The 25,534-nt window shown below is 36.7% G+C and overlaps 2 protein-coding genes across 3 annotated transcripts in view; one reads left to right on the plus strand and one right to left on the minus strand.

The window, feature by feature from the left end:
- The window catches only part of Naa15-16 (N-alpha-acetyltransferase 15/16), a 43,373-nt gene that overhangs the window by 2,859 nt on the left and 14,980 nt on the right, over window positions 1-25,534 (plus strand). For both annotated transcript variants that reach the window (XM_090174042.1, XM_090174043.1), the window contains exons 10-12: window positions 1,232-1,407; window positions 1,471-1,752; window positions 1,819-2,032. In XM_090174042.1, coding sequence (XP_090030168.1) covers window positions 1,232-1,407; window positions 1,471-1,752; window positions 1,819-2,032 — 672 coding nt within the window. The remainder of the gene's footprint in view (window positions 1-1,231; window positions 1,408-1,470; window positions 1,753-1,818; window positions 2,033-25,534) is intronic.
- On the minus strand, window positions 3,809-9,092 carry LOC149947574 (uncharacterized). Its single transcript, XM_090174044.1, has 2 exons — window positions 8,891-9,092; window positions 3,809-5,387 (listed from the first exon to the last, which is right to left on the minus strand). The coding sequence occupies exon 2, from the start codon at window positions 5,385-5,387 to the stop codon at window positions 3,990-3,992; it is 1,398 nt and encodes a 465-aa protein (XP_090030170.1). The 5' UTR covers window positions 8,891-9,092; the 3' UTR covers window positions 3,809-3,989.

A 25,534-nucleotide genomic window follows, 5' to 3' on the forward strand; every position in this document is an offset into this window, starting at 1 on the left:
ACAATATTTGCAAATTAGAATTGGATTATATTAAAGTTTAAAATTTTGAATGAGTGGCTAAGTTTTCATTTGATTATACTATGTGAAAATTAATAGTGTACCATGGGCATTTAGCGTCATGCAAATAGCTAAGAGATGATCTCAAGTGTAACCTAAGAACAAATAACATTTAAATTGGGAGTATTTTTTCGCTTGTTCTGCAACTAAAAGTGTACACTTAAAAATAAAACATTTTGCCTGTTCCTATGGTAAGAATTATTCTACGCTGTAAATTACCTTATGCTTTTAATATAACTGCTACCTAAAGAGGAGGCTTTTTCTCTAGAGATTGAAAGTTGTCTATGTAGAAATTATGCAGAGACCATTGAAAGAGTAAGGCTAGACTTTATTTATATAGACACATAACTAGCCACATTATATTTAAGATAATTACAATTAAAAGCACAAATTTTAGGAGAGACCTAGCTGTAGAGTGATTTTCTCTTATTTGACATTATCTTTGTGGTATAGAGTAGTAACACTACGCAGCTTTGGCCATGGCCGCCATAGTGGGCACGAATTTTTTATAAATAGGAAAAATCATGGGTGATGTAACACTGCCATTACTCTATAGTGAAATTTTTTACATTACAAATTTTAGACCTGTGAAGTTAATAATTCTTACCAGTCATTTAGATGTACTACTATTTCAATGTGTCATTCACCTGCATGTACCCCAAAACCAACATATAACAATAGCCCGACATTGACAAAGGAAATTAATTGCTTTGAAGTTCTGATGATTAATGACTGACATTCCCCATTAATATTATTTATAATTTTTATTTTGTACTGGAAATTTAAAATGTGTTAAATTTCCCAAGAATCTTAAAGTAACTTACTTTACTTTATTCTTTTGAGGCAAGTCTCAAAATTCTTCTTTGCCCTCTTCGTGGTATTCAATGGAACTTTGCACTCTTCCTCAACTTATCCTGTATTGTTCTTACGCATAATATTATGGCATAAAAGAGTTTTGAAACAATTACAAGCATGAGTTTCTTGGGGTCATAAGCGAAACCTTGAATCCAAAAATAGGCAGAATAATCTACATTTAATTATAATAAAAGTTTTAGTTCTTTAATCTTTTCTGCTCAGTCTGTGTCTGATTCCTACAAAAAGCTTCTTCCGTTTTTCATTGCTAGATATGATAGAAGTGGGGTAACATTCTAAACTTTTCTGATTTCATTTTCAGATGTTGGTATTGCTGATAAGGAGCCAGCCACAGCATTGCTATGGACATACTACTTTTTGGCCCAACACTTTGATTACATGGGCTGCACGGTGAAAGCGATGGATTATATTGACCAAGCTATTGAACACACACCAACACTAATAGAACTTTTTGTTGCAAAGGCTAGAATATATAAAGTATTTTGACTCTAAAAAATTTTTGTTTAACAATTATCTGAGACTGTATAAATTAAATTTTAGCACGCTGGCAATGTTATGGAAGCTGTCAAATATTTGGACGAAGCTCAAGCATTGGACACAGCCGATCGATACATTAACTCCAAATGTGCCAAGTACTTGTTAAGGGCAAATATGGTCAAGGATTCTGAAGAAATGTGCTCTAAATTTACGCGGGAAGGTGTATCTGCAATGGAAAACCTAAATGAAATGCAGTGTATGTGGTTTCAAACTGAGTGTGCATTAGCGTACCAGAGGATGGAAAAGTGGGGTGATGCCATGAAGAAATGCTGCGAAATTGACAGGGTCGGTATTAGTTATTCCATTACTTTTTTGGGTTTTGTTAATTTTATTCCCTTCTTTTGCTTGTAGCACTTTTCTGAAATAACGGAAGACCAGTTTGACTTCCACACTTATTGCATGCGTAAAATGACCTTGAGGGCTTATGTTGGACTATTGCGTTTGGAAGATGTCCTACGTTCACATCCATTTTACTTCAAAGCGGCTAGAGTGGCAATCGAAGTCTATCTCAGGCTTCATGACAAGCCTCTTCACGATAATGAAGAAGCGGAGGAGATCAAAACTGGTGAGTACCCGATTTTATTTCTTACTATGGTAATTCTTTAGGTGATTACAAGAATGAACTTGCGTCCACTAAGAAATATGGAGGCGCAACAATAGCTTCTGTTTTTGTGATTTAAGAAAGATAGTTACTGCCTATAGGGGGAGAAAGAGACTATAAGGTGTAAAACATGAGGTCACCAGGATTTTGCCTTCATATTCTCTGTCAATATGAATTCATTCTTAGTACTAATAATAGTAAGTGGGGTGGCGGAGTTGTTAGCACTTTCGCCTCGCAGCAAGAGGAGCCGGGTTTGATCCCAGCTTGTGGCCAGTGCCGTGCCGTATTTCCGCCTAAGTCAAACTAGGCCATGGCCTAGGGGCCCATCCTTGGAAGGGGCCCTCCAGTGACCGTAATTACTGTATTCGAAGGCATAAATCTGTTTAAAGGCATTATAAGTCGCTAGATGACTTGGGCCTAAGGTGGTGCCTTGGGTATTAGCCTAGCTGATTATTATTATTATTTATTATAATAGCCAAAGCCCATTTGAACTCTTACTTCTGTTTTGAAATTGGTGTAAATGTCACTTTGGGCATGGTATCCTGGAAATGAACTATGGGCCATTGATTATGCTCTTAACAAGGATATTATTAAATATATATTTATAGCTCAGGAGTTATACAATTTTAGAAGTTTCTTTTTACCAAGAAATACTTCTATGCAAGTTTCTATACCAGAGTGACTGAGGTGATATGATTTTTCTCAGTCACTCTGGTAAGGAAACTTGCATAGAAGTATTTCTTGGTAAAAAGAAACTTCTAAAATTGTTTTTTGCTCTTGCTTTATATCTTTTATGTACTGAGAATAGATCTTGTTAAGCCACGTTCACCCTTTTCCTTGATATCGATTCAAAACATTTTGAAGAAGTTGTGTGAACCAGGCTAAATTGTTTTAAACTGTTTCAAACTGTTTTCTGCCGCTTACGTGTGAACCTAGCTATAATGTTAGTTGTCCATTTAGTAAAACGTTTGATCAATTTCAGTATAATCTTATAAAAGTAAACCACTTGATGAGGGTTCTTACTTCATTAATCATTATGTAATGCCCTGGGCTGTATCCTGAAGAGATGATTATTAAACCCTGCTCCTAATTAAAGTACCTTTGGATTACGCTAAGATAGAGGGTTGGTTCTTGACTCCTGCTTACTCCCCCTCTCTGTGGGTCACCGAATATCATCAAGTGAAAGATATGACTAGGTTATATTGAAAAAGAGTTCTAAAAACAATAATGTTGCGAATTTTTCAGTGGCGCAACTAAGATCTCTAGGGCCCACCTGTGAAACTTATTTTGGGGACCCTTCTTATCAGGCCATTATTTACGCCACTGAAGCTGGTCTCCCTATGAGCTACTGTATATTATGAATAGTTTCCTTTTGGTAATAAGAAAGAAGCACGCAATGGCATTATTCATTCTGATAAATAAACTTTCAAATAACTAAACTTGGTAATGGAAGTTAAATCTTATTGACTGAAGCAATGCCTCGCATATCTATGACCATATCATTAACTTTCACTTGACTCTCAGATAGACTTAATGTTTAGTATGGATCGCTGTTTTGTGACACACAGAATTTCACAATTCCCAATAAGCCATTCCTGCGTTTTGAAAAATAATGTATTTCCACTTTGATAAACTATCGAAATTTGATCCCTTAATCCCAATGGAATTCATTAAAGTAACTCTTGAAGTTAAAAAATTTATTAACGCTTTTAAAAGAAAATCACAATGATAGTGCCTGGAGCTTACAGAACTTCGTGCGGTCATTTTATGTCTAAAATTTCAACTCTGTTGATAACCAGTATCAAGAAGTACTCGTAATTCTTGTAGTAAATTTTATCGCAAAATGTTATTTCCTAAAATAAATAGTTCTTGGTGGGCTAACTTAAATTTGAAAGATAAAACGGTGCCGATAGTGAAATGGTTAAATTCTGTATCCGAATCCTTTGGGCTTGGACGGCGTGGGCGTTCCCGGGGCGTCGGTGACCGTGGTGCGACTCGAGGCGGCGTTGTCCTGCAGCTCGTTCGTGTCGTAGTAGAACGACGTGAATCGTTCCGCGTACCTCTCGCTAACCTTCGAAATTTCATTGTCATTATTATGCCTAAAAAATCCTCCGTGTAGGATTAGGAATTGATCTCGGCCAACTCTGTCCGGGCTTAGAAGGTCGCCGCTGACGTCGACGCTGGACACCCTTTCGCCCTTTCGTTTCCGGAAGCGTTTCTTGTTCCGTTCGAACTCCACGATGTTCGTTCGGCCATCTTCGAATCTGAAAATTTTGGGGTAGCTTTCGGCTCGATCCTGTCCGCGAACGATGTGGTATTCCGGGAAAGCGAAAGGGAACTGAAACGGATTGGTGCCGTCTTCCGGGCCTCCTCTTTGAGGGATGTGCGCTTGTATGGAGTTGGGAGAATCTATGCGCGGCAACGGATTGGAAAACGGGTTTTGAAATCCGTTCGGAATGCCGTTCAAAGCGTGATTTATGCCGAATCCGCCGTTTCCGAGGATCGGCTGGGGATTGGTATTCGGAACGGTTAACCGGTAGAGATCGAACGGCGGCTGTTGCTCCAGTAGATTGGTTAACCCGTTTGGCGGGCTTAGGATCGGCGGTGCCGGAGTCGGGATCCGTGGTATTTGGTTTTGATACAAAATCTGGGGTGGCTGCGGTTGCTGGTATAGGAATGGGTTGGTTGGCGGTCTCGGAGGCTTGGGCGGTTCCGGTTGAAAGTAATTTACGTTGATATTATTCGGTGGTGGTGGCGGAGGAGGCGGCGGTACTTCCCGTTGATTATTACGCTGGTAATTCTTCGGTGGCTTAGATCTCGGGAGCGGCCTTACTTTCTGAACGCGTCGCGGTTTCGAAGGCGTTTGAACTCGTATCGGAGGCACCGTCGGCACAACCGGAATAGTCACCGACGAAGGGTACGACACCGTTCTCGGTGGCGGGGGAGTCGGCGAAACGTGTTTATTGGCGTCGTTACGATGGTCGATAACGGTGTGCGTGTGGAACTGCAAGTTGGGGAATTTGGGGAAATTGTCGAAAAAGTCAGCGAAGCTTTTGTGGAAATCCAGGGTTGGCGCCTTTCCCGGGCTGAACATTCCTCGGTACTCGAAACTGTTGGGACCCACGTTCGTGAAGAAGAACGTCGGCTTAGTTTCGGTGCCGTTGCTGGCCAGTAGCTGTCTGACTTGCTGTTGCGCGGCTTGGGCCGTCGTCAGGTTGAACGGAGCTTTGTTGCTGGCAGGCAGCGGGCTGGACGATTCCGTCGTTACGGAAAGATATAGTATCCATACGACGAAGACGAGATAGTATTTGGAAGGCATCTGTAATTGCGGAAAATACACACTTTTTAGAAAGAAACTAGCTTTTGAAAAATACCTCTATAATCGCGAATGGTAATCGCTTTGTGACTTGTTCTTCTAAGAACTTACATATTACCGTATATTTAAAACTGTTTTTACAATATCTTTTATACCTTATTTAATTACTAAATCTGGGTGATTCTATAATTACTATATTTCGCAAATTGCTCGTTTCGTAACCAACAACGAAACTTCATTGAAACTCGCGGGTCGCTCTTTAAGCATTTTTTGGGCATCACCTCCTCAAACTCGCCCATCCTGTTCTTTCTCTCCGAGAAGAAAACTTCCCGCTCAAAATCTCTCTTTCATTTTTAAATTGCCATTCTCGGCCATCCCTCTTTTGTGTATAATTCTCTTTAGGTCAAAAACGAAAAATGCTTTGAACACGTAACGAATAGAAAGCGCGTCCCTCCCGACGGATGACGATATGGCGACCTTTGACCAGCGTTCGCGGATAGCGCTTGCAGGAAGTAATTAACCTCCATTTTTAGACCCCGGCTTTCGAGAAGAATTCCGCGGATGACCCACATCCAAAAAAATAACGGATTGATAGATGATTATTACGAAGTCGCTTCCCCCCGCGGGCGCTCTGACGATGACACTTTCTTCGGGTCCCTTTCTCTTTCTTATGACGAGGAAATAAAATCGGAATGGCCGCGGCTTTATCACCGACCAAATTTCGATACAATGTCGCCCGGATGAGTTTTTGTTTAAAACAGTTCGTGGTAGAGCATTTTCGAAAAGTTGTAGCTCGTCAAACTTCGATCATAATGAACTATAAGAAATTAATGCATTTGCGAAAATGTTAACTTGTAATTTGTTTTTTACACTCTCTCTATCTAGTTGTAGACTAGCAGCGCATTATCTCATCTATTTAGGCACCAATAGCACATAATTTCGGTCTAGTTGGTCACTAGTAGCGCATTATGTGTCTAGTTGGTCACTAGTAGCGCATTATGTGTCTAGTTGGTCACTAGTAGCGCATTATGTGTCTAGTTGGTCACTAGTATCGCATTATGTGTCTAGTTGGTCACTTGATCTAGTAGCCCACCGTTAACAAATTATCCTTTGTCTGGTACTCCACCTGTAATATATTATTTGTTTAATTGGGTGCCAGTAGCGCATTATCTGTCTAGTTGGTCACTCTATCTAGTAGGCCGCCGTTAACATATTCTCCTTGTCTAGTAGGCCATTGGTAGTATTTTTATCTGTGTACTTGGGCGCCAATAGCACATAATTTCAGTCTAGTTGGCCATTGGTAGTATTTTTATCTGTGTACTTGGGCGCCAATAGCACATAATTTCTGTCTAGTTGGTCACTAGTAGCGCATTATCTATCTAGTTGGTCATTCTATCTAGTAGGCCGCCGTTAACATATTCTCCTTGTCTAGTAGACCATTGGTAGTATTTTTATCTGTCTACTTGGGCGCCAATAGCACATAATTTCTGTCTAGTTGGTCACTAGTAGCGCATTATCTGTCTAGTTGGTCACTCTATCTAGTAGGCCGCCGTTTACATATTATCCTTGTCTAGTAAGCCACTGGTAGTAAATTATCTATCTAATTGGGCGCCAGTTGTGCATTATCTCTGTCTAGTTGGTCACTAGTAGCGCATTATCTGTCTAGTTGGGCGCCAGTAGCGCGTTATCTCTATCAAGTAGGCTACCAGTAGCATATCTAGTCGAGCTACCAATTGGGATCCCGAAGCGGTACTTTCACTCATATTTGTTGCAACTCAAATATTTTGCTATTCGCTATAATGAAATTCCGATAATTGATATCGAACTTCGAGGCCTCCTCACTCTACTTTCTTTCAAATATATTCTGCAACATTTTAAGTTTTTTTTAAACACTCCGCGGGAAACAACTTTTTTTGGCTCCTACCTTTTCACGTAAGAGCTCGTAAAATCTGTCGAAACTGGAAGGAATCGACGCCTCGCCTTTTGAAATATGGAAAAATATTTCCAGAATTAAATACTTCCGTTTACGTTTCAACACGTTCGATAGAATTTGCTAATGAAGTGTGACAACCCGCCAGCGCGCACTCGTTTATTTACTTACACTATTATATTTAACGCTTTATCAGAAATATCGCGCTTTCACTAAAGAATTCTAAATAAAGAACTAGCTCTTAATGGCGGGCGAATTTCCCCAAACCGTAAACAAATGACGCCCATCCCAGCGAATTCGCTTTGAAAATTCCTTAATAATAACCTCTAACCTTATTTAGTCTGGAAGTTTTGTTCTCTCTTTAACCTAAATTGACGCCTATTTTTACGAAAAGCCTTAATCGTTTATAGATGATCATTTTCCAGCTTAATATCGTCTGGAGAGCTCACCTCTCAGGAGTGCTCCGTTTGCACCCGTTGCTTGAGTAATCAAGCGTTCATCTTAATTAAAAACTGCACCCCTTAATTTCTGGCTCCGTTGAAAAATAGAAATAAAAAGTATTCTTTAATTTCGCCAATGAGCGCTTTTTCTTAATACATCGCCACAATAGTAAAACCTTTTAATTAATTATCCCCCCCCCCGTATTATTACGAATCGAGTTTTTCTAGTAGTTCGATTATAATTAAAATTGTGTGGGATTCTTTACCGGAGTCATATGTGGGCGATTCGAGATAAATAAGTTGGTATATATATTTAGGATTCTATTAAAGTCTTAGGGAGGTTAATTGTCAATGGTTTTTTGCTTAGATCGGTGGGTTTGACGCGAGACGAAATTAGAATTTTTATTATAATTTCTTCTTCATTTATTTGAAAAAATAATATTCCCACTATGTAATTTATTTTAAAATTAGGGTTCTCTTGTCTTTCCACGAGTTAAAAATTATTTTTAACATGGTTTTTCGAGGTCAAAGCCCTTATCCTTATTTTTGTCATCGTATTTATGAACTAGATTTTAATGTAATTTTAATTTAAACGTTTCACACGGTTCAGTGTTGCCATTCGACGCTTCATTAATCTACTTCATTCTTATTTAGTTAGGAATTTATAACGCTTAAAATAACTATAGTTATAACCGTTATATATGGTTTGTCACGTTACTGACTGAATTATACGTCAAATATAATATATATTTAAACTCGGAATTTTTAATTTGGATTTTTTTATATTGCTCAAAATTTTACATAAACGAATTGAACACATTGAATAAAACGATGTTGGTAATATTTGCGATATATGTTTCCGTATACTTGAATTTGGAAATTTTAATTTGGTTTTTTTAAAGTGTTTCTCGAAATTTTACACGAACGAGTAAAATAAAACATTTTCCGGTTTACAAATACGCGTGACAACACATACCGCGAGATCTGTCTACCGTGTCGTTCGCGTAATTGAGACAAACAAGAAAGCGTCCGATCACGTCGTTTAAGTAATTATTAAAATTTAGGGTTTTCGAATTTTGAAAACCCGAACGGGAGAAAGCGCGTTTTTGCGGAGTTGAGTTTAATTTGTAACTTACCTCGATTGTATTTGGGGAGAGAAATATCGAGGGTTCGAGATCGTAAATCACAAATGATAGGCGTTATAAATCCGTAATCGGTGGTTCGCCGTCGAAGAACTATCCATTTGTCCGTGTCTGTCGGGATGTTTACTTTCGGAATGGCGGCGCGTGTCGATTAATCCAGCGGATAGGGGCGCGCGCTTTGTCGTCTTCGCTGAGCGGACGGCGACCAGCGAGTGCTAAGTGGCGCTTCTGCCAGTGGCGGGAATGAATCGAGGCTATCCCGGGGTGGGTGCCGCGCTGATGGCCGAGCGGGGGCGGCCGGGGAAAGAGAGGAAGATGATCCCTATCCACCTTACACCTTAAGACTCTTCCACGAGAGAGATGGGGGAAACAGTGGTCCTCCTCGTGCCCGTTCCCACGAACGTTCGCGCCATTGTTTTAGCCCCAATTCCGATTGCGGTCGCCCTCACCACGCAAATGGTCCCCGGGACACTTTCCTCTCTCTCTCTCTCGCGTGGAAATAACCCTGGATGCGATTTATTAATTGATTGTAGAACAGTGTCGTTTGATTTTAATCGGAGTTTCAATCCGAGTTATTTTTTAATTATTTACTTTTTTACAACTGGAAGTATTTATGACACTTTCATGGTTTCTTTATATATTTAAGTTAAAATTGAATTAAATAGTAATAAAAAAAATAATCAATCTTAATTATTTTACATGAACAATATAAGCAGATTTTATTTTAACAACAAAGTAATTAAATGTGATTAATAGGTAATTAAAACCTAAAAAACTGATTTAAATCGAATGCATTTTGTTGGTCCTTGTTTCCATATAGTTTTAAGGCCAAATACGTAGTTCATTCTTGAACTATAGAAAATGAAATAATAAATGTTGGTACCGGTAATTCGTCGTTATTGCCTGAGATATTTTACAGCATACGACTACCGCAAGGAAAGATAATTCCCCGTGTCTATACATGTATTGCGTATTGTTTACATCTATAGTTGAAATTATCCTTATTCCCAAATCTGTTATATTTTTTTCTATCGGGGTTACGCGTTTTTATATTAAGATGTTTTGATTTTATGATATATATGACGCGGCCGCATTGTTAGAGTGCATCATCTTTTCGGTTTCTGTTTACATCGTGCCAAATTGGTTTAATTTTCGGCCACTTTTCCAAAGTCGCGCCCCATTAAAATAAATTTTCGAATTCTCGCACTCAATTTACATTTTTTTCCCCGATACCTTAAGGTAGATCGTATACTCCAATTTTCTTAACAACTGTAACACTTAAAATTCTCAATTTTAGTAAACAAATAGGAAATTGAATATATGTTCTTGCACTTCGAAAAATATCAGTAATTATTCTCTTTTTTCAAGACACTGTACTTTTGGTGATAATAGATATTTTCCTTTTCTTATTGATCGCAGTTTTAATGTTTCTCATTAATTATTTAATAAATAAATACGCGAAAATTTAAGAATAAGGTCCCGTCTTAGTTTTAATTTTTAAAACTATTGGAAATTTCAAGATTTATATAGCTTTTGAAAGAATTTTGGTTTTGAAACGTGGAAAATAATTGCGCTATTTTCATGTGGATTATTGGTACTGAAAATATGCAATACTGTACTTTTAATCAAGGAAATTGGCTATTTAGGTACTTAAGACGAGAAAGTTCTCAAATGAGCGGTTTTGAATTGTGGAAAATAATTTCAATATTTTCGTGTATTTTAATACTGCCAATGTAATACTAATTTTTAACACAGAAATTTATGTGTGCAAGCAATAATTTATGTAGGTAGTTGTCGACATTCATTATCAAGTTCGCAAAAGAAGTTTTGTTTCGAAGCTAGGAAAATTATTGTTGTATTTTCATTGGAATTATTAGTACTGCAAATATGCAATATATTCTACTTTTAAACAATGAAATTAGTGTGTACAAGAAAGAGTTTGTTTAGGTAGCTGGTGACATTTATTAGCCAGTTCTCAAAATAGTTTTTGTTTTCAAACGGGGAAAATAATTGCGCTATTTTCATGTGGATTATTGGTACTGAAAATATGCATTACTGTACGACCGTTAATTTATTTAGGTTGTAATTTCCCTGAGCTTGTGTAAAAGCGGTGCTCGTGATGACTAAAAGTGTTTGCGAGAGTCTGTGACCATGGATGGGCTCCGCGATGGGAGCGTTTCTTCCCTGGCGGTTGTAATCAAACGGGTCTCTCGCTGAGTGTGATTATTTCGAGATTAGTTCTCGAACCAGGTCTTAAGCCTTGAAAACATTGTCTTTTCCCATCATAATATATATTGAGAGAGAGAGAAAGAGGGATCTATGTGATTACGAATTCGTTATTGTGGAACAATCCAGCTTCATTGTTTCGCAAGCGCAAATGGCGAAATGGAATCCTGATTCGTAGGCGCGTATCAATGTTGATCGCTTTTCAGATGAGTGCCGCCGTCGCTAAAAATATGTCCGTTAGATTTGTATCGTCGACGATTTCAGTTTTTATGGTCCGTGAAAGTCGGGTCAAAGATTGTTCCGAAATCTCTGTTCGAGACGAGATTTTATTCTTGGGCCCTTAATACGCGAATGCCTCCTGATTATTAATGGTGTCTTTTGACCTCTCGCAACTTTCTCCAACTTTTCGTTAAATAGGTTTCATGTCATTTGCTATTTTTGTCGCCTTCACAGTTCAGTAATGCCTTTTCGTATTTGGTAGAGTGCGAATGGAAAAATCGTCTTAGAAAGTCGTGTCAAATCGAAGAAAACATTTTGGACGGGATTATTTAAACGGTTTGCAAATTTAAAGCTGAGCGCTCTTTCGCGGAAGTTCATTCTCTTTCGAATGTATAAATAGACGCGAAGAAATTTTAAAACTTTTGGGATAATTCCTAAAGGGAGTAGAAACGCGTGTTCCGCCATTAGGTTTAACAGACGCTAGTTACGTCGGAGCGCGCGCTGGCGAACGATTTTATTATTTAGTTCATACTCCTTTAAAACGTAACTAGTGCCAATCACTCCTAGCTTCTGTTAAACTTGGTTACAGAACATGTGTTTCTACTCCCTTTAAGCTAAGAGCAACAAACGCGAGGAGAACGCAGCTAGGCTTTAAACACGCTAACGCGGTGTTGTGTACAAATTTCATTGGACGAACCTTTACGCTGAACTTTTACGGGCGGAGGGGAAGACAATTTCCGAATTTTTCCCCTCCGACGGCAGCAAGCGCTAAAGCGTCTAACCAATGAAAAATGTACGCGTGAAAATGCAGCGATTTTTGACGGGTTGCGTTCTCCTTGTGTGGGGTGTTGGGTTTGTTGCTCCTAGCTTTAAGGATTTTCCCAGAAATGAAAAATTCGTTGATCCAGTTCATGCTCCCTTTAAGTAAAATTTAATATATAGTTTATTTTACATATTTACTTTTGCCCTCGGAATAATTCTAAATTATTTGGTCAAATATTAAAAATTAGAATAAGCAATAGTATGATCATCTCTAGAAGTTTATAAGGTATAAAATTTATGCGTTAATTTCAAAATTCTCGAGCATAATTTCCATTTTGCTGGTCAAAATTAGGTTTTTTATACTTGCAATTCCTAATCCCAACACGTGTTAGGCTTAAGGCAAACCTCACCGGAGAACATAATGAAGTTTAAATTTCTATCAATCGGGTACTAGGTATAAAGGTTGTTTCAAAAGGTTAGGCAAAAATTGTAAGGAGTTTTAGGGGAGGAGTTGAGGAGTATGCCTGGTTTTTTTTTCCATTTTCGTACGATGAGTTAAAAAGAGCGCCAGAGAGCTTCAAAGTATGGCATGCTAGATCCTGGAAATAGGCTGCAACAAGCGCCAAACAGCAGGGACTTTAAATACGGTTTAAGTTTACTCTTTTACGGTGGTTACCTCGATTTTTTTACAAAGTCCTTTTTTTACCTATCACACGAACCCAAACCTTAATGTTCGCCTTTCCCTGCTGCTTGGTTTTGCGCTGGTTGCAGCCTACTTCCAGGGGCTAGTAGGCCACACTTGAAGCTCTCTGGCGTTCTTTTAACTCATCGTAGGAAACTGGGGGGGGGGGGGGGGAAGGCATACTTCTCAACTCACCCTCTTAAAATGTTGTCTGTATATAGCCGCGCAATTCCGGATGTTTGGCATATTTCTCGAATCCATTTTCCCCGGCAACAGGTTTATCCACAAAGACATCTTCGTTAGTTCTCGGGTGAAACTTAAAAAGAAGAATAAAAACGAGGGGAAAGCGGGTTGTGAAAGTCATTTTGCAACTCTTCGGCGAGTTTCTGTGGAAAGGCAGCCGGGACTCATCCGTCGGTCGGGTCGGAAATCGGTACATCGTCAAAATGGATACTATCATTAAAGGAGGGCTTTCGGTTTTCGATCTAATCGAGCTTTTCTTATTTAGACACACGCCCCTTTATCGAAACAGGGTTGACAAGCCCCTTTAATAATAATATTACAACACTTAAGTACTTATTCTCGGACAGAAAATGGGCAATTTTGGGGCCGCTTCGTATTTCGATTGCTTTAAGCGCGCCTTCAAAAATGATTGGCGTCAATTGATACAATGGCGGAAAATGCGTTTCAACTTGTTAACAAGAGCCATTTAAGTACCGCGTCAAAAGCATTTTTTTTTAAACAACTTTCGTTCCAAACCAGTTGCAAATATTCACCGCCTGTCAAGTCTCGTGTTTTGTTCGCAACTTGCTCGAAAATCGACTCATCTCCTGATAGCGTTGTCTTTAAGACTTCTTTCAAGATGGGCGCCGCAATTTTAATTTTAGCCGTTTGAGGGTTTTGGAATATTTTCAAAAGGTACCTAGTTCGAGTACGACTAATAAAACAGAATCAAATTATTAGACGGGTTAATCTCGCGTTTGAAAAAGTGTTGTGTGTTTTTGACTCGCTCTGCTGGTAGCGGCGGCAGTCATGAAGATCAGGTCGAGGGAAATTTCCCAGATCTAGGGAAATTTTGACCCCTAAAATCCAAAAAGGGAAATCTAGGGAAATTCGACGTACGGTGATTTTAAAGTGAAGCTACTAATCTAAATAATCACAATATTTAAAATAATTGATTTAATTTGAAGAAAATATTAATAGAGTAATCTTTGCAAAAAAACGTAATTAATTTTAATATTTCTCACGTTATTCTCTCGTTAATATTTTATTTAATAGGAAAATAGCTAGTTCTGTCTGACGGAAATTGGTGTCAATAATGAATTTTATATTCTAATGTATCTAAATTTGAAATTAATTCTTCAACTTCGTTTTATTCGGGACTTATCTCTAATTGGAAGATGCACGGTAGCGATTAAAATAACGGAAAATGTGATATTTATCGCGTGACTAATTGCTTTAAAATAATCATCTCGATTCCAAGTGTTGTGTCGGTTTTTACGCACAATCCGTCAGGGATTTGTATGTACTGAGAACACGTATTGTGTAGCCGACGATGCCGCCGCCGAATCTTACATAACTCTTCAACAATTAAGTCAATCGACAGAAAATATCAGATCCTCAATAGCCCAATATTCATTTTGGCGCTAAGGGGCCCATAAGTTGCTCATTTTAGGGATTTTTGGCGATATTCGACTTTTAATCTACATTTTTTGAATTAACACCGACTTGGCCGAAAATTATAGTAGTTTGTACAGATCATTTCTGAACTACGTTTTCGGCTGCATTAAGAAATTTTAATTTAAGGGTGACTTCTGGCCAATTCGCGGGACCGCACCAGGGTTGTTGATTTTTTGATTTTTTTAAAAAAATCAAAAACATCGATTTTTTTTATTTTAATCGATTTTTTTATTTTTTATTAATGTTTAGGTTTTTTTCACTTATTAAAAGCAATATATAAGCTTATTGATATAATTATTTTTGTATAAATAATTTTCAATAGTATACAGTTTTATCATGTCAAAAAATATTTATTCCAAGAAATAAGGATATTTGTATCACAGGAGTATCCTTGAAGTAAAACTAAACAGTGTGAGAAATAAGGCACTATCACAGGCCAATTGCCAGTTTAAAAATTAAATGCCAGGGGTGTTAGTGGCCCTTAATTAATTCAAAGTTTTTCCCTTCAAGATTTATAGTTCTTTATTTAACACTCCAAAATTTTGAAATACCCATAATAACTAACCTATTAAGCCTATGCCCTAGCACATATTGTCAAGAGTAGATAATTTGACCATAAATTATGAAAGCCTGATTTTGAAGGTTAAAAATGGTAAGTGGCCAGTGGCCAGTTTTTTAATTAAACTACCTAGGCTCTACTGGCCACAGGTCCAGTTTAAAACAATTCCTTATTTCTCAGCCCCGAGAGTCCATTATTTTCAAAAAACTAAAAATGAGGTTGGGAAGGGATCGTGGTAGTGATTGGTAATAGTGTAATATAATGACAAAACAGGTCTAAAATATAATAATTCAATAGTAAATCTCTCATTTATGGAAAGTTAATACCTTTTAAACAAACAGATTTAAATCAACGATTTTTTAAAAAAAAATCATTTGATTAAAATCGCGATTTAAATCGCGATGTAAATCGCTGATTTAAATCAACTTGATTTTAATCAAACAACCCTGGACCGCACAACCCGACTACGCACGGTTGCGATTTTTGAATTTCGTACCAATTGATACAGGTGCCATCTAACTCCAAAAAACATTCGGCTTGAGTGAAAATTAAACCAGGGGCGCGTCAAAATTCTAAGAATTCTTCCCTTGATAGTGAGAATTCTCACTTCTCAAAATTTTGACGGTCCTTCTCACTTGGTCAAAAAGGGTGATATTATAAATGAAAATGGCAGCTAATATTCTAATCAGTTTACTTGATGCTGAAGAAATTAAACATTATGATATATTTGTGGACGAAAACTAATTTCAGAGAAAATCGAATGTTAAGTTAATTTATAATGAGATATTTCCTTTTAAATTAAAAATCAAATTTTTTGTTCCTTCATATATTGTCGTGAAATCGTGTAAAATAATATTTATTGTCAAAGGCTTAGATTACAACGTTCGTGGCATTCTCGTAAGCTACCATCTTTAGAAGAATCTTTTTACATTTGACGCTTTTTAGCGAGTTCTCACGAAGATCTCTTCTTAAGAGATGAATTCCTTCTTAGAATTTTGACGCTAAAAAAAATTCAGTTTGATTTAACTTAACGTTTTCGTGTTTCGCTACCATATTTCCAAAACTCAAAAAATTAATTTCAATAAACGTTTTCGCATTTCGCTACCTTATTTCGAAAATCAGGTAGCTCGAAAAATTCATTTTTTTTTTATAGAATTCCTCTTGGGTCTATAAAATTAATGTACAAGATGAATGAAAATTTGCTCAAATTTAAAATTAATATTGAAAATATATTGAATACATCGGGGGACTGCGCGTACTTAAATGTCCGTGACATCTTGGTTTTTTTGTTCTTTGAAAAAGAATGAAGAGAAACGTGTCTGGGATGTGGCAGTCGCGTTTCGAGGGCACTCGGACGGCGAGGACTCGATTCTTTTCGCAAATATCCCAATTAGCGACTCATTATGTCTCGTCTTTTTAAACACCGAAAGCTACAATTCGCAGAGACGTTCCGGGGCCTCGTTTGCCCTTGTACTTTTGAAGACAGTTTTGTAAGCGCCATTTCGGAATTTCGAAACCAGTTTGATTGAATTCATGCCGCCGCGTATTGATCGGAGATTTATGTAATCCCCGAATTAGCGGTAATGATTGGAGAATTCAGGGCCTCCAGAGGTCCTATAATTCCTATAAAATCCTATATTTTCAAAAATGTCTTATAACATCCTATATTTTTATCAAAATCCCCCGAAAATCCTATAATATCCTATAATTTTGATAATTTGCCATGTCAAATCCAACCACTCAGTTAAATTGCTAGATATAGATATAGGATAAATTCCTATACCAAGTCATTCTAGTCTATACTTTAGTTATTGTTCACATGGTTAGCTACTAGTATATTTTTGTGATAAAATGGTTAAATAGTTTCTATTTTTTAAGTGAAAATCAAGGATTTATTTCTCTAAATATAGATTTTGTTTTTAAATGCATAAAGTTAGTTAATTAAATAGCATATATAGTCCTATAAAATCCTATAATTTTAAAAAAATAGTCCTATAAAGTCCTATATTTTTAGAAATATAATCCTATTTTTCCTATAATTTTTTTTAAAGATTTGAGTGGGGGCCCTGAGAATTCAATCCGAGAATTGTTAATGTTTTCCAAGATTCGACGCTTTTGTGTTAATCGTATGAGTTGCGCAATTTTCAACGATGTCAAAGTAATTGGTAGATATATAAACAGCGTCATACCCAACCGACGGATAAACATCCGGATGCGTTTGCGATAAGCAGCTAGATGTAATACGTCATGTTCGGCCCGATAAGCAGTTACAGCAGGAATTCATACCTCTACTTGGAATGCTTATCGCGGCAGATTTTCGTCTCAATGTGGCTGACGTCACTATGTTAACTTAACGAACAACAACGTGAGAGGGGAGCGCGCGCAAAGGGGATTTTTTATCTCGTAGGCGGGGCCAAAGCCGTCTGAGTTATCTTAAAAATATTTGAATGGTAATGTAATGGGAACGGTTGGAAAACAAATATTTGAACGGTAATGTAATGGGAATGGTTGGAAAACAAATATTTGAACGGTAAAGTAATGGGAATGTTTGGAAAACAAATATTTGAACGGTAATGTAATGGGAATGGTTGGAAAACAAATATTTGAACGGTAAAGTAATGGGAATGGTTGGAAAACAAATATTTGAACGGTAATGTAATGGGAATGGTTGGAAAACAAATATTTGAACGGTAATGTAATGGGAATGGTTGGAAAACAAATATTTGAACGGTAATGTAATGGGAATGGTTGGAAAACAAATATTTGAACGGTAAAGTAATGGGAATGTTTGGAAAACAAATATTTGAACGGTAATGTAATGGGAATGGTTGGAAAACAAATATTTGAACGGTAATGTAATGGGAATGGTTGGAAAACAAATATTTGAAAGGTAAAGTAATGGGAATGTTTGGAAAACAAATATTTGAACGGTAATGTAATGGGAATGGTTGGAAAACAAATATTTGAACGGTAATGTAATGGGAATGGTTGGAAAACAAATATTTGAACGGTAAAGTAATGGGAATGTTTGGAAAACAAATATTTGAACGGTAATGTAATGGGAATGGTTGGAAAACAAATATTTGAACGGTAATGTAATGGGAATGGTTGGAAAACAAATATTTGAACGGTAATGGGATGGAAATGAAATGTCGTTTCAAGTTTTCAACGGGAATGGGTGGGAACTACTGGGGTCTAGCCTTTCGAAGAAAACCCGCTAAACGAAACAGAGAAATTGACTGCCAGACGGAAACCCGTTAGGCAAAAAGTGCCATTGAGCAGGGTTTCGAGGAAAAAAATTCCTGAGCTTGATTTAAAATAAAAAAAAGCAAAATGTGTTTTTTTTTTTGACTCAACAATATACTGGGGAGTATCATTTTTAGCTGATTAAAAATTCTAAACAAAAACGTTTCTCTTTCGTGGTCCGCCTTTTTCGCCGCTTGGGGAAACACAGCGTTCCATCGTGAAGAAGATTTAGGTTAAGGATGACCAGATCTTATCTTTCTTTATGCAGCCCCCCCCCCCTCTAGTTCTTGGAGGGAATCTCGCCTTCTATTCAATTGAGAAGCGCTCGACCCAAAACTCCCCGCGTGCTGGCGCTTTTTTGCGCGAGTAATGGGCAGCGAGCGGGATCGTAGGCGCGATAAATGATGATCTGAATGTTTTCGTAATTGAAGGTTTTGCGCGAGTTTTAAGTACCCCCGTTCGTTCTGTTGGTTTATCCGCTTCTCACGATTTTTTCTCCCAAATGGTTCGCCTTATCTTAAGAGAGACTAAGAGAGACTCTTAGGACGGGTAACTCGTTTTCCGTTCTTAATTTGTTCTAGGGATAAATTCACGTACGTGAAATGAAGCGGTTTAATTGAGCGTCATCTTCTCAACGGCGTTGACTCCCGCGAAATCTGCTTCGCGAGAAATCGAAATGACTTTCATTACACATTTTACCATTAGACAAGAACAATAGAAACTTGATTAGAACAATGTGGATTATGCGGCAATTCGCTTTTAGACGGGCAGAATGGAATTCGATATAACAATGTTAACGCGGACGATGCTAGCTATAAACAACGATGCTTTTTCAAATTTATCGTGTTAGATTTGATCCATCTTGATATCGCGTATACCCGTATTAAAAATAAATATTTGTATAACTGCGGGTGGATCTTCACTTTCCATCCACCGCGCAACTTCCAATTTGGGAATATATTTTGGGGGAAAAATTGTCTCTTAAATACACCAAAGTATACGTAGAGGTCGGCGTTTGAATAAGAAATTATACGATTGTTTATATTTATCCATAACCGAGAATTATTCAGAAATATTCGAAAAAAATGATTAATTTTGCATGTTAAATCGTTGTTTATTCGTATAATTTATTCATATAAAACAAATAATACTAATTTTAATGATTAATTGAAATTTTTGCGGTTAATTTATTTGATCCGCCGACCTCTAAGTATACGTTATCCGGGCTCCCAGAGTTCCTATAAATTCCTATAATTTCAATATGCTCCTATAATTTCCTATTTTCTCGAAATTGTTCGTGTACATTCCTATTTTTAGCTAAATGGTTCCTATAAATTCCTATTTTTTGACTAAAAATGTTCCTATAAATTCCTATTTTTAGCTTAAATGTTCCTATAAATTCCTATTTTTAGCTTAAATGTTCCTATAAATTCCTATTTTTAGCTTAAATGTTCCTATAAATTCCTATTTTTAGCTTAAATGTTCCTATAAATTCCTATTTTTTGACTAAAAATGTTCCTAAAAATTCCTATATTTTCTATGAAATTTCCTATAATTCCTATAATATTTAAAAAAAAATCACTGGAAGTATCTGCAAAAATTGTATTCCTGGAAAAAAAGTATCTATAAGCTGGGAAATAATAGCCCGTACCGTACGTATCGTCGTGACCGTAAAAGCCACGACAAGAATCGAGTGGGCGTTAAAATAATAGCTGGAACATCCCCAGCGTATAAATATAATGAACGCATCTTCGAATCATTTTTCGCGACACGGTTTCCATAAAATTCCAAATGTAATGTTTTTTTTTGCCGGAACTACGTCGCCTTATAATTAAGTCTTTGAGGGATAATTCCCCGATCGCTCGCGAGACTCCTCCCCCGAAGAAACCCCGATATTTAAACTCCTCGTAATTAGCCTTTCGTTTTCTTTAAAAAAAAGATCCACGAAATGTCTCCCGCGATCGTTAATTACTAAAGTCCTTTTATTCAACGCGCCGGCCCAAACAATGATTTTCGACTCCGTAGCGTGGCTGGGTTTGACTTAACCCATTTTCGAGAACCGGAATGTTGATTTTTCCGAAAGGTTGTACTCTCTCTCTCTCTCTCTTTGGGAATCCTTCCGAATAGCAGGCACGCGGCGTGATGTCGACGCGGAGATGACTTTGTTCCATTGACAGCGCTCAGGATCAGCCTCCCTCCTTCCTGGATTTCTGAAAAAGCGAAAGCGGTTTTTGAGGACGACTTTTTGTTCCCGTTCGCTTTTCATTCGAATTCTTCTTAATGGAACTTTCGCGTTCCAAGCGTTTTCGTTTTAATTCAAATTATTCGCCTTTCTAGATTCGAAGAAGTTCTATAACTAGTTTTTGCGATTCGATGGCGCGCACCGTCGAGGGTCGCGCGCTCAAAAACAAAATGCCCCGTACGCTAACGACGAAATTAACATTTGAAATTCGTTTTTAAAACGTGCCCTTGATTTTGATTTTTTATGAAAATAACGAGGGTTTGTTTTTCAAAATCACGAAATCTAAAGGAAAATGGCGAATTCGGGAAAATTCAGGAAAATGTTATCCGCGAAAAAATATCATTCAAATAATTCTAGGTTTCAAAATCCGGCGATGGTTCAAAAAAAATTATGCAAAATTTCGGGTTTTTGAAATCACTTACACGTTTAAATGCAAATTTTATAGACATAACAAGTCATCGAATTTAAAAATAGACCGAAAATTCAGGGAATTTAGAGAATTTTGGGAAAGGTTAGATAATTAAAATTTATCGTGAATCGATAATGAAGGTGTTCTAAAATAACTAAAGCTTGTAAATGTTACTATATTTTACATAAAACATAATATAAAGAGTCAAGTTTATATTTAAATGTGTAAATTTATTAACTTATGGTAAATATTAAATTAAAATTGGTCAAAATTGTACCTTAAAAGGTCAGGGAAGAATCTCTAAAATGGAATGATTAGGAAAAAGTCGGGTTTTTAAGTCGGAAAACATTGTGGCAACCCTGAAAACTCTGGGAAATTTTAACCAGACAATAGTAAAAAAAAATATTATAAATCTGAAATGAATAACAAAAATTAAGGAAAAACTACATCTGATATGAAAAAGAAATTTTTTATTTTTTCCATCTTATATGATTAACAAGTTTTGATTTTTTGCATCTGATTTGAATAAGTAAAATTAACAAAATTACAATTAAATAAAAAAACATCAGGCGTTTCAAGGGACAATGGGAACCCTAAGTTTCAATAATAAGATAATTTGTAAAGTAAATCATTATTTACTCGGGGACAAACCTCGACTAACATTAGCATATTACCTATTAGCCGCGAATTACCACATATATTCCATTCGATATTACTCTCACCGGGAGTTTTCTCGTCGGAAGAATGGAATAATTAAACGGTAATTTGTGATTTGATTTAGTTAATGACAGGGAAGTTTCAGATTTCCATCTTTCATTTTTCTCTCGATGGGAGTAACACCCCCGAATCGTATCGAAACAATGGGAACAATGTTAATTGTTATCGGATTTCAACGATAATCAGATATAATTGCCGAGTCTGAATATTCGCTTCCGACTTTCACTTTCTACGCGTACATCAACGCGACCAAAATTGTTGACAAATAACACGCTTCAATCAAGTTCAACAATTAAATCGTTGACAATTACGCTTCCATTGACACTTTGAAGAATAAACGCGGTCAAAGTGGTTGTTGTTTCATCCGCGGCCTTTACAATGAAGATAACCGGACAGAAGGCTACCTCGTCTTTTGGTTTTGTATATTTACCACTTTGGAAAGTGTTACGACAGACGTCTAGTTTTCAAACTTTATGGGCTATTTCACACGAGGGGTCGAGCGTAAGCTGGATTTCGAAATACGGGATTTTATATGGAGTTCTTGATTTTACATCGAATTTTGAAATCTTGGTGGTTTTTTGTTGAATTTTTAGATTTTCTCTCTTTTATTCATCACTTGCTTTGTGATTTTTCGTCGAGTTTTGAAATTTTATTTTTTATTTATCGCTTGCTTTGTGATTTTTTTTGGTTGAATTTTCAGATTTTATTTTTTGTTTATCGCTTGCTTTTAGGATTTTCGTCGAGTTTGGATATTTTATTTTTATATCACATGGTTTTAGATTTTTCTTCGAGTTTTGAAATTTAATTTTTATTTATCGCTTGCTTTGTGATTTTTCGGGTTAATTTTTTTATTTATCTTTTGATTTTTCGCCCGATTTGGAAATCATCAATTTTTTTATTAGTTTGCTTTTTGAGTTTTCGCCGGGTTTTGAAATTTATGTTAGTTTATCGGTTGCTTTTGAAATATATTAGAAATTTATGTTAGTTTATCGGTTGCTTTTGAAATGTTTCTTGGATTTTGGAATTAACCCGGATTTTGCTCTTTCTCGGATGAATTTTTGGTGATTTCACGAATGTTTTTCTGAATTTGTCAATTTTCGTAAAATTTTAAAACAACGTTTCAGTTTTGTATTCTTTACCTGAGAGCAAAAGTCAAGTAAGTCGAGATACGTGACTATTGAAAGAAATTCAAAATAAGAATCCTTGAGTGTTCTTAAATTAAGGTGCCTCAGTACAAAATTTTCCATCTATATTTTCACTCTATTTTTATCATTTTTCATTATTAGATTATCATTGTCATTATGCTAGATTTCGAACTTAAAACTGGTTTTACACAAATAGGGGTTTTCAGACTTGCTTGACTCTTGCTCTAAGGTAGCGAATTATTGGAAGCATATCCGAGTGATTGTTCTTCGAAATAACATTATTATTCGCCAGTTTAGTGTAATAACGTCAAAATAACTAACAGCGGAACTACACCCGTTGGTCTACATTACACGTACGAAACATTTTTGTTTTGCGCTTAAAATAACCGCAAAAATCTGGGTTAATTTCCCAAACTCATCCTCGTGAGAGTGGAAATTAAATAAATCTTATTTAGAATTTCGTGCCACATTTAACAGGGATCATTCGTAAAAATTGCAAACCTAGAGCGAAAAACGCGTCGTAAATTTCGGCTCTCGTTTGTACCTTAACGTAATTATTTCGTCGAGGAAGGCAAAGCACGTCTCTCTCCATTCTGTAACAATGGATTTTAATTAAAAACAATAAAAGGGACGGTTTCATAAAAGAAATAAAACGTATTTTTTAACTCGGCTCGTAGGCTAATTGATGGGCTAACCCTATCCGATCTCGGCTTTAGAAAACTCTGCCAGAGTCCAAATTGAAAGTAAAGTGTATCACGGTGCGATGGCAAGCTTATTATTTTAGCCCGAATATTCTCCGTTTCCGCGTTCTCATTGTTTTTGGTGCCAAATGGGACTGGCCATCCGCTGCCAGGTATCATTCATTTGCATGACGCATTGTGGAAGAACTGTCTGTCGTGCGAAACTCGGGTAGCCGCTCTGGTTTCTCTCATTTTCTTTTGATTTAGCCTTCGGGTTGGCACGACGTTGCCAGGCACGTTGCGCGGATGACGTTTGATTAGTTTGACTGATGATCGTGATTGAAACGCGTTAAGCGTATATGCTTAGCGTATCTATTGGATCTGCGGAAGATAATTTTGACTACAATTTTGTCTTGTACGCAAAATTTTATTTAAAATTTAATTACAATACCCGACTAGAGATAAAAGAATGTAAAACGAGAATTGAACTAGATTTAAATTATTCATTTTTATCAACAATTGTGTAAAAAATAATTGTAGAGATTTAGGACCGGGTATGGAACTGTTAAAAGAATGGAAAAAGACCTTTGAGTCTATGATTTCATATTTTTATTTTTATGTTCAATTATCTTTTTATCTGTCCTGTTAAAAAATGAAAATTGGTTGACATTTTTTCCTTTGTTTTAAGTTGATTATTCCGTCGTATTACGGTTAAGGCCCTGATGATGGTAGCCTGTTCTACCGAAACTATTCTGGTTTTGTAATTAAATTTTAAATATTTTGCGCTCAAGACAAAATTGTTGTCAAAATTCTCTTCTTTAGATAAATTTTGCGCGAGTCGCTAACTTTGTATAACTGTATCTATTGGAATTCTCGGCTCCTTTAACGCGTCTTTATATTGGACGCTGAGATTAGTTACGCGATAAAGCTACGTCTAAACAGCCACAAGTTTCCCCTACATTTTTTCAAGACTGTAACTTAACTGTCTATTACCCCCGTCTACAAGCAACCCTCCTAATTTGGTTGACCAGGGGAAGTTGGCCATGTGCACCTTTTTATTGTCAAAGCTCTGACTTAAGTCGGTTAAAGATTTCTCAAGTCACGATTCTACTAACCTCCAGAATGTTTAATATCATAAATTGTGTAATAGTGTAATTTAGCGTCTAATTTCTCTTCCAAAAGGTGTAGGTATACGTAAAAATTTATCTTTTACGCGTTTAGTTTGGAATTAAGAATCGCTTACTTATTAGTGAGGGAATAACCAACCTTGTTATATAGATTGAAATTAGTTAAAATTAAAAATTAATTTATTATTTACCATTCAAAAATAAATGACTAGGACACGCTATTAAAAACTCGTGACCATTTAAAACAGGCGGAAAAGGTCAGGGCAAAGACACCGTATTTTAGGAACTTATAAAAAAAAAAGGTCGGGAATTTATTTAAAAAATTGGAAAGTTTCTGGAGAAACGTGAAAAAGTGGGGAAATTTGAAAATATTTCGGCAACCCTGTTACGAAAATATTGGATTTGGTACTTTCTTCCGTTTCCACATAACCAGTCTCCATATACATATTAGGAAATGTTGTTCCTAATAAGTTTTAATAACCTAATTTAATCCGCGTACGTGACAAAATTAACGATGATTGAATTGGTAAGCGGAGGGCACGTCCTCCAAAAATAGCCAATCTTCGAGATCCGAACAATCGACTCGTTACGTAGCAACCTCGCTCTCCAGGAAAGAGGATGTTGGCCACTTCATTCCACTTTTTCGAGTTTTCCATTTCAAATTTCAAGTATATATTGTTCTCGAAGAACTCCGAAATAGATCTTGGCGCGTTATAAGGGCTCTCTCTCTTAAGAGCCAAGATAAGCGTTTAAAATTCCTACGAATATTACGAAACCAAAAATAGGAGACGAAACGACGTGAGTTTCGAAGTTAAAGACTACCACATTCCGTTTAATAATAATAATAATAATAATAGATTGCGCGGAGTCATAACTCACGAGCGGATTAAATTCGAGACCCTTTAAAGAGGTCATCCGCGTCACGAACTTCTAGACGAGCACTA

This window comes from Leiobunum rupestre, chromosome 4 (assembly GCF_980474605.1).
Source record: "Leiobunum rupestre chromosome 4, qqLeiRupe1.1.hap1, whole genome shotgun sequence".
NCBI classification, from domain to species: domain Eukaryota; kingdom Metazoa; phylum Arthropoda; class Arachnida; order Opiliones; family Sclerosomatidae; genus Leiobunum; species Leiobunum rupestre.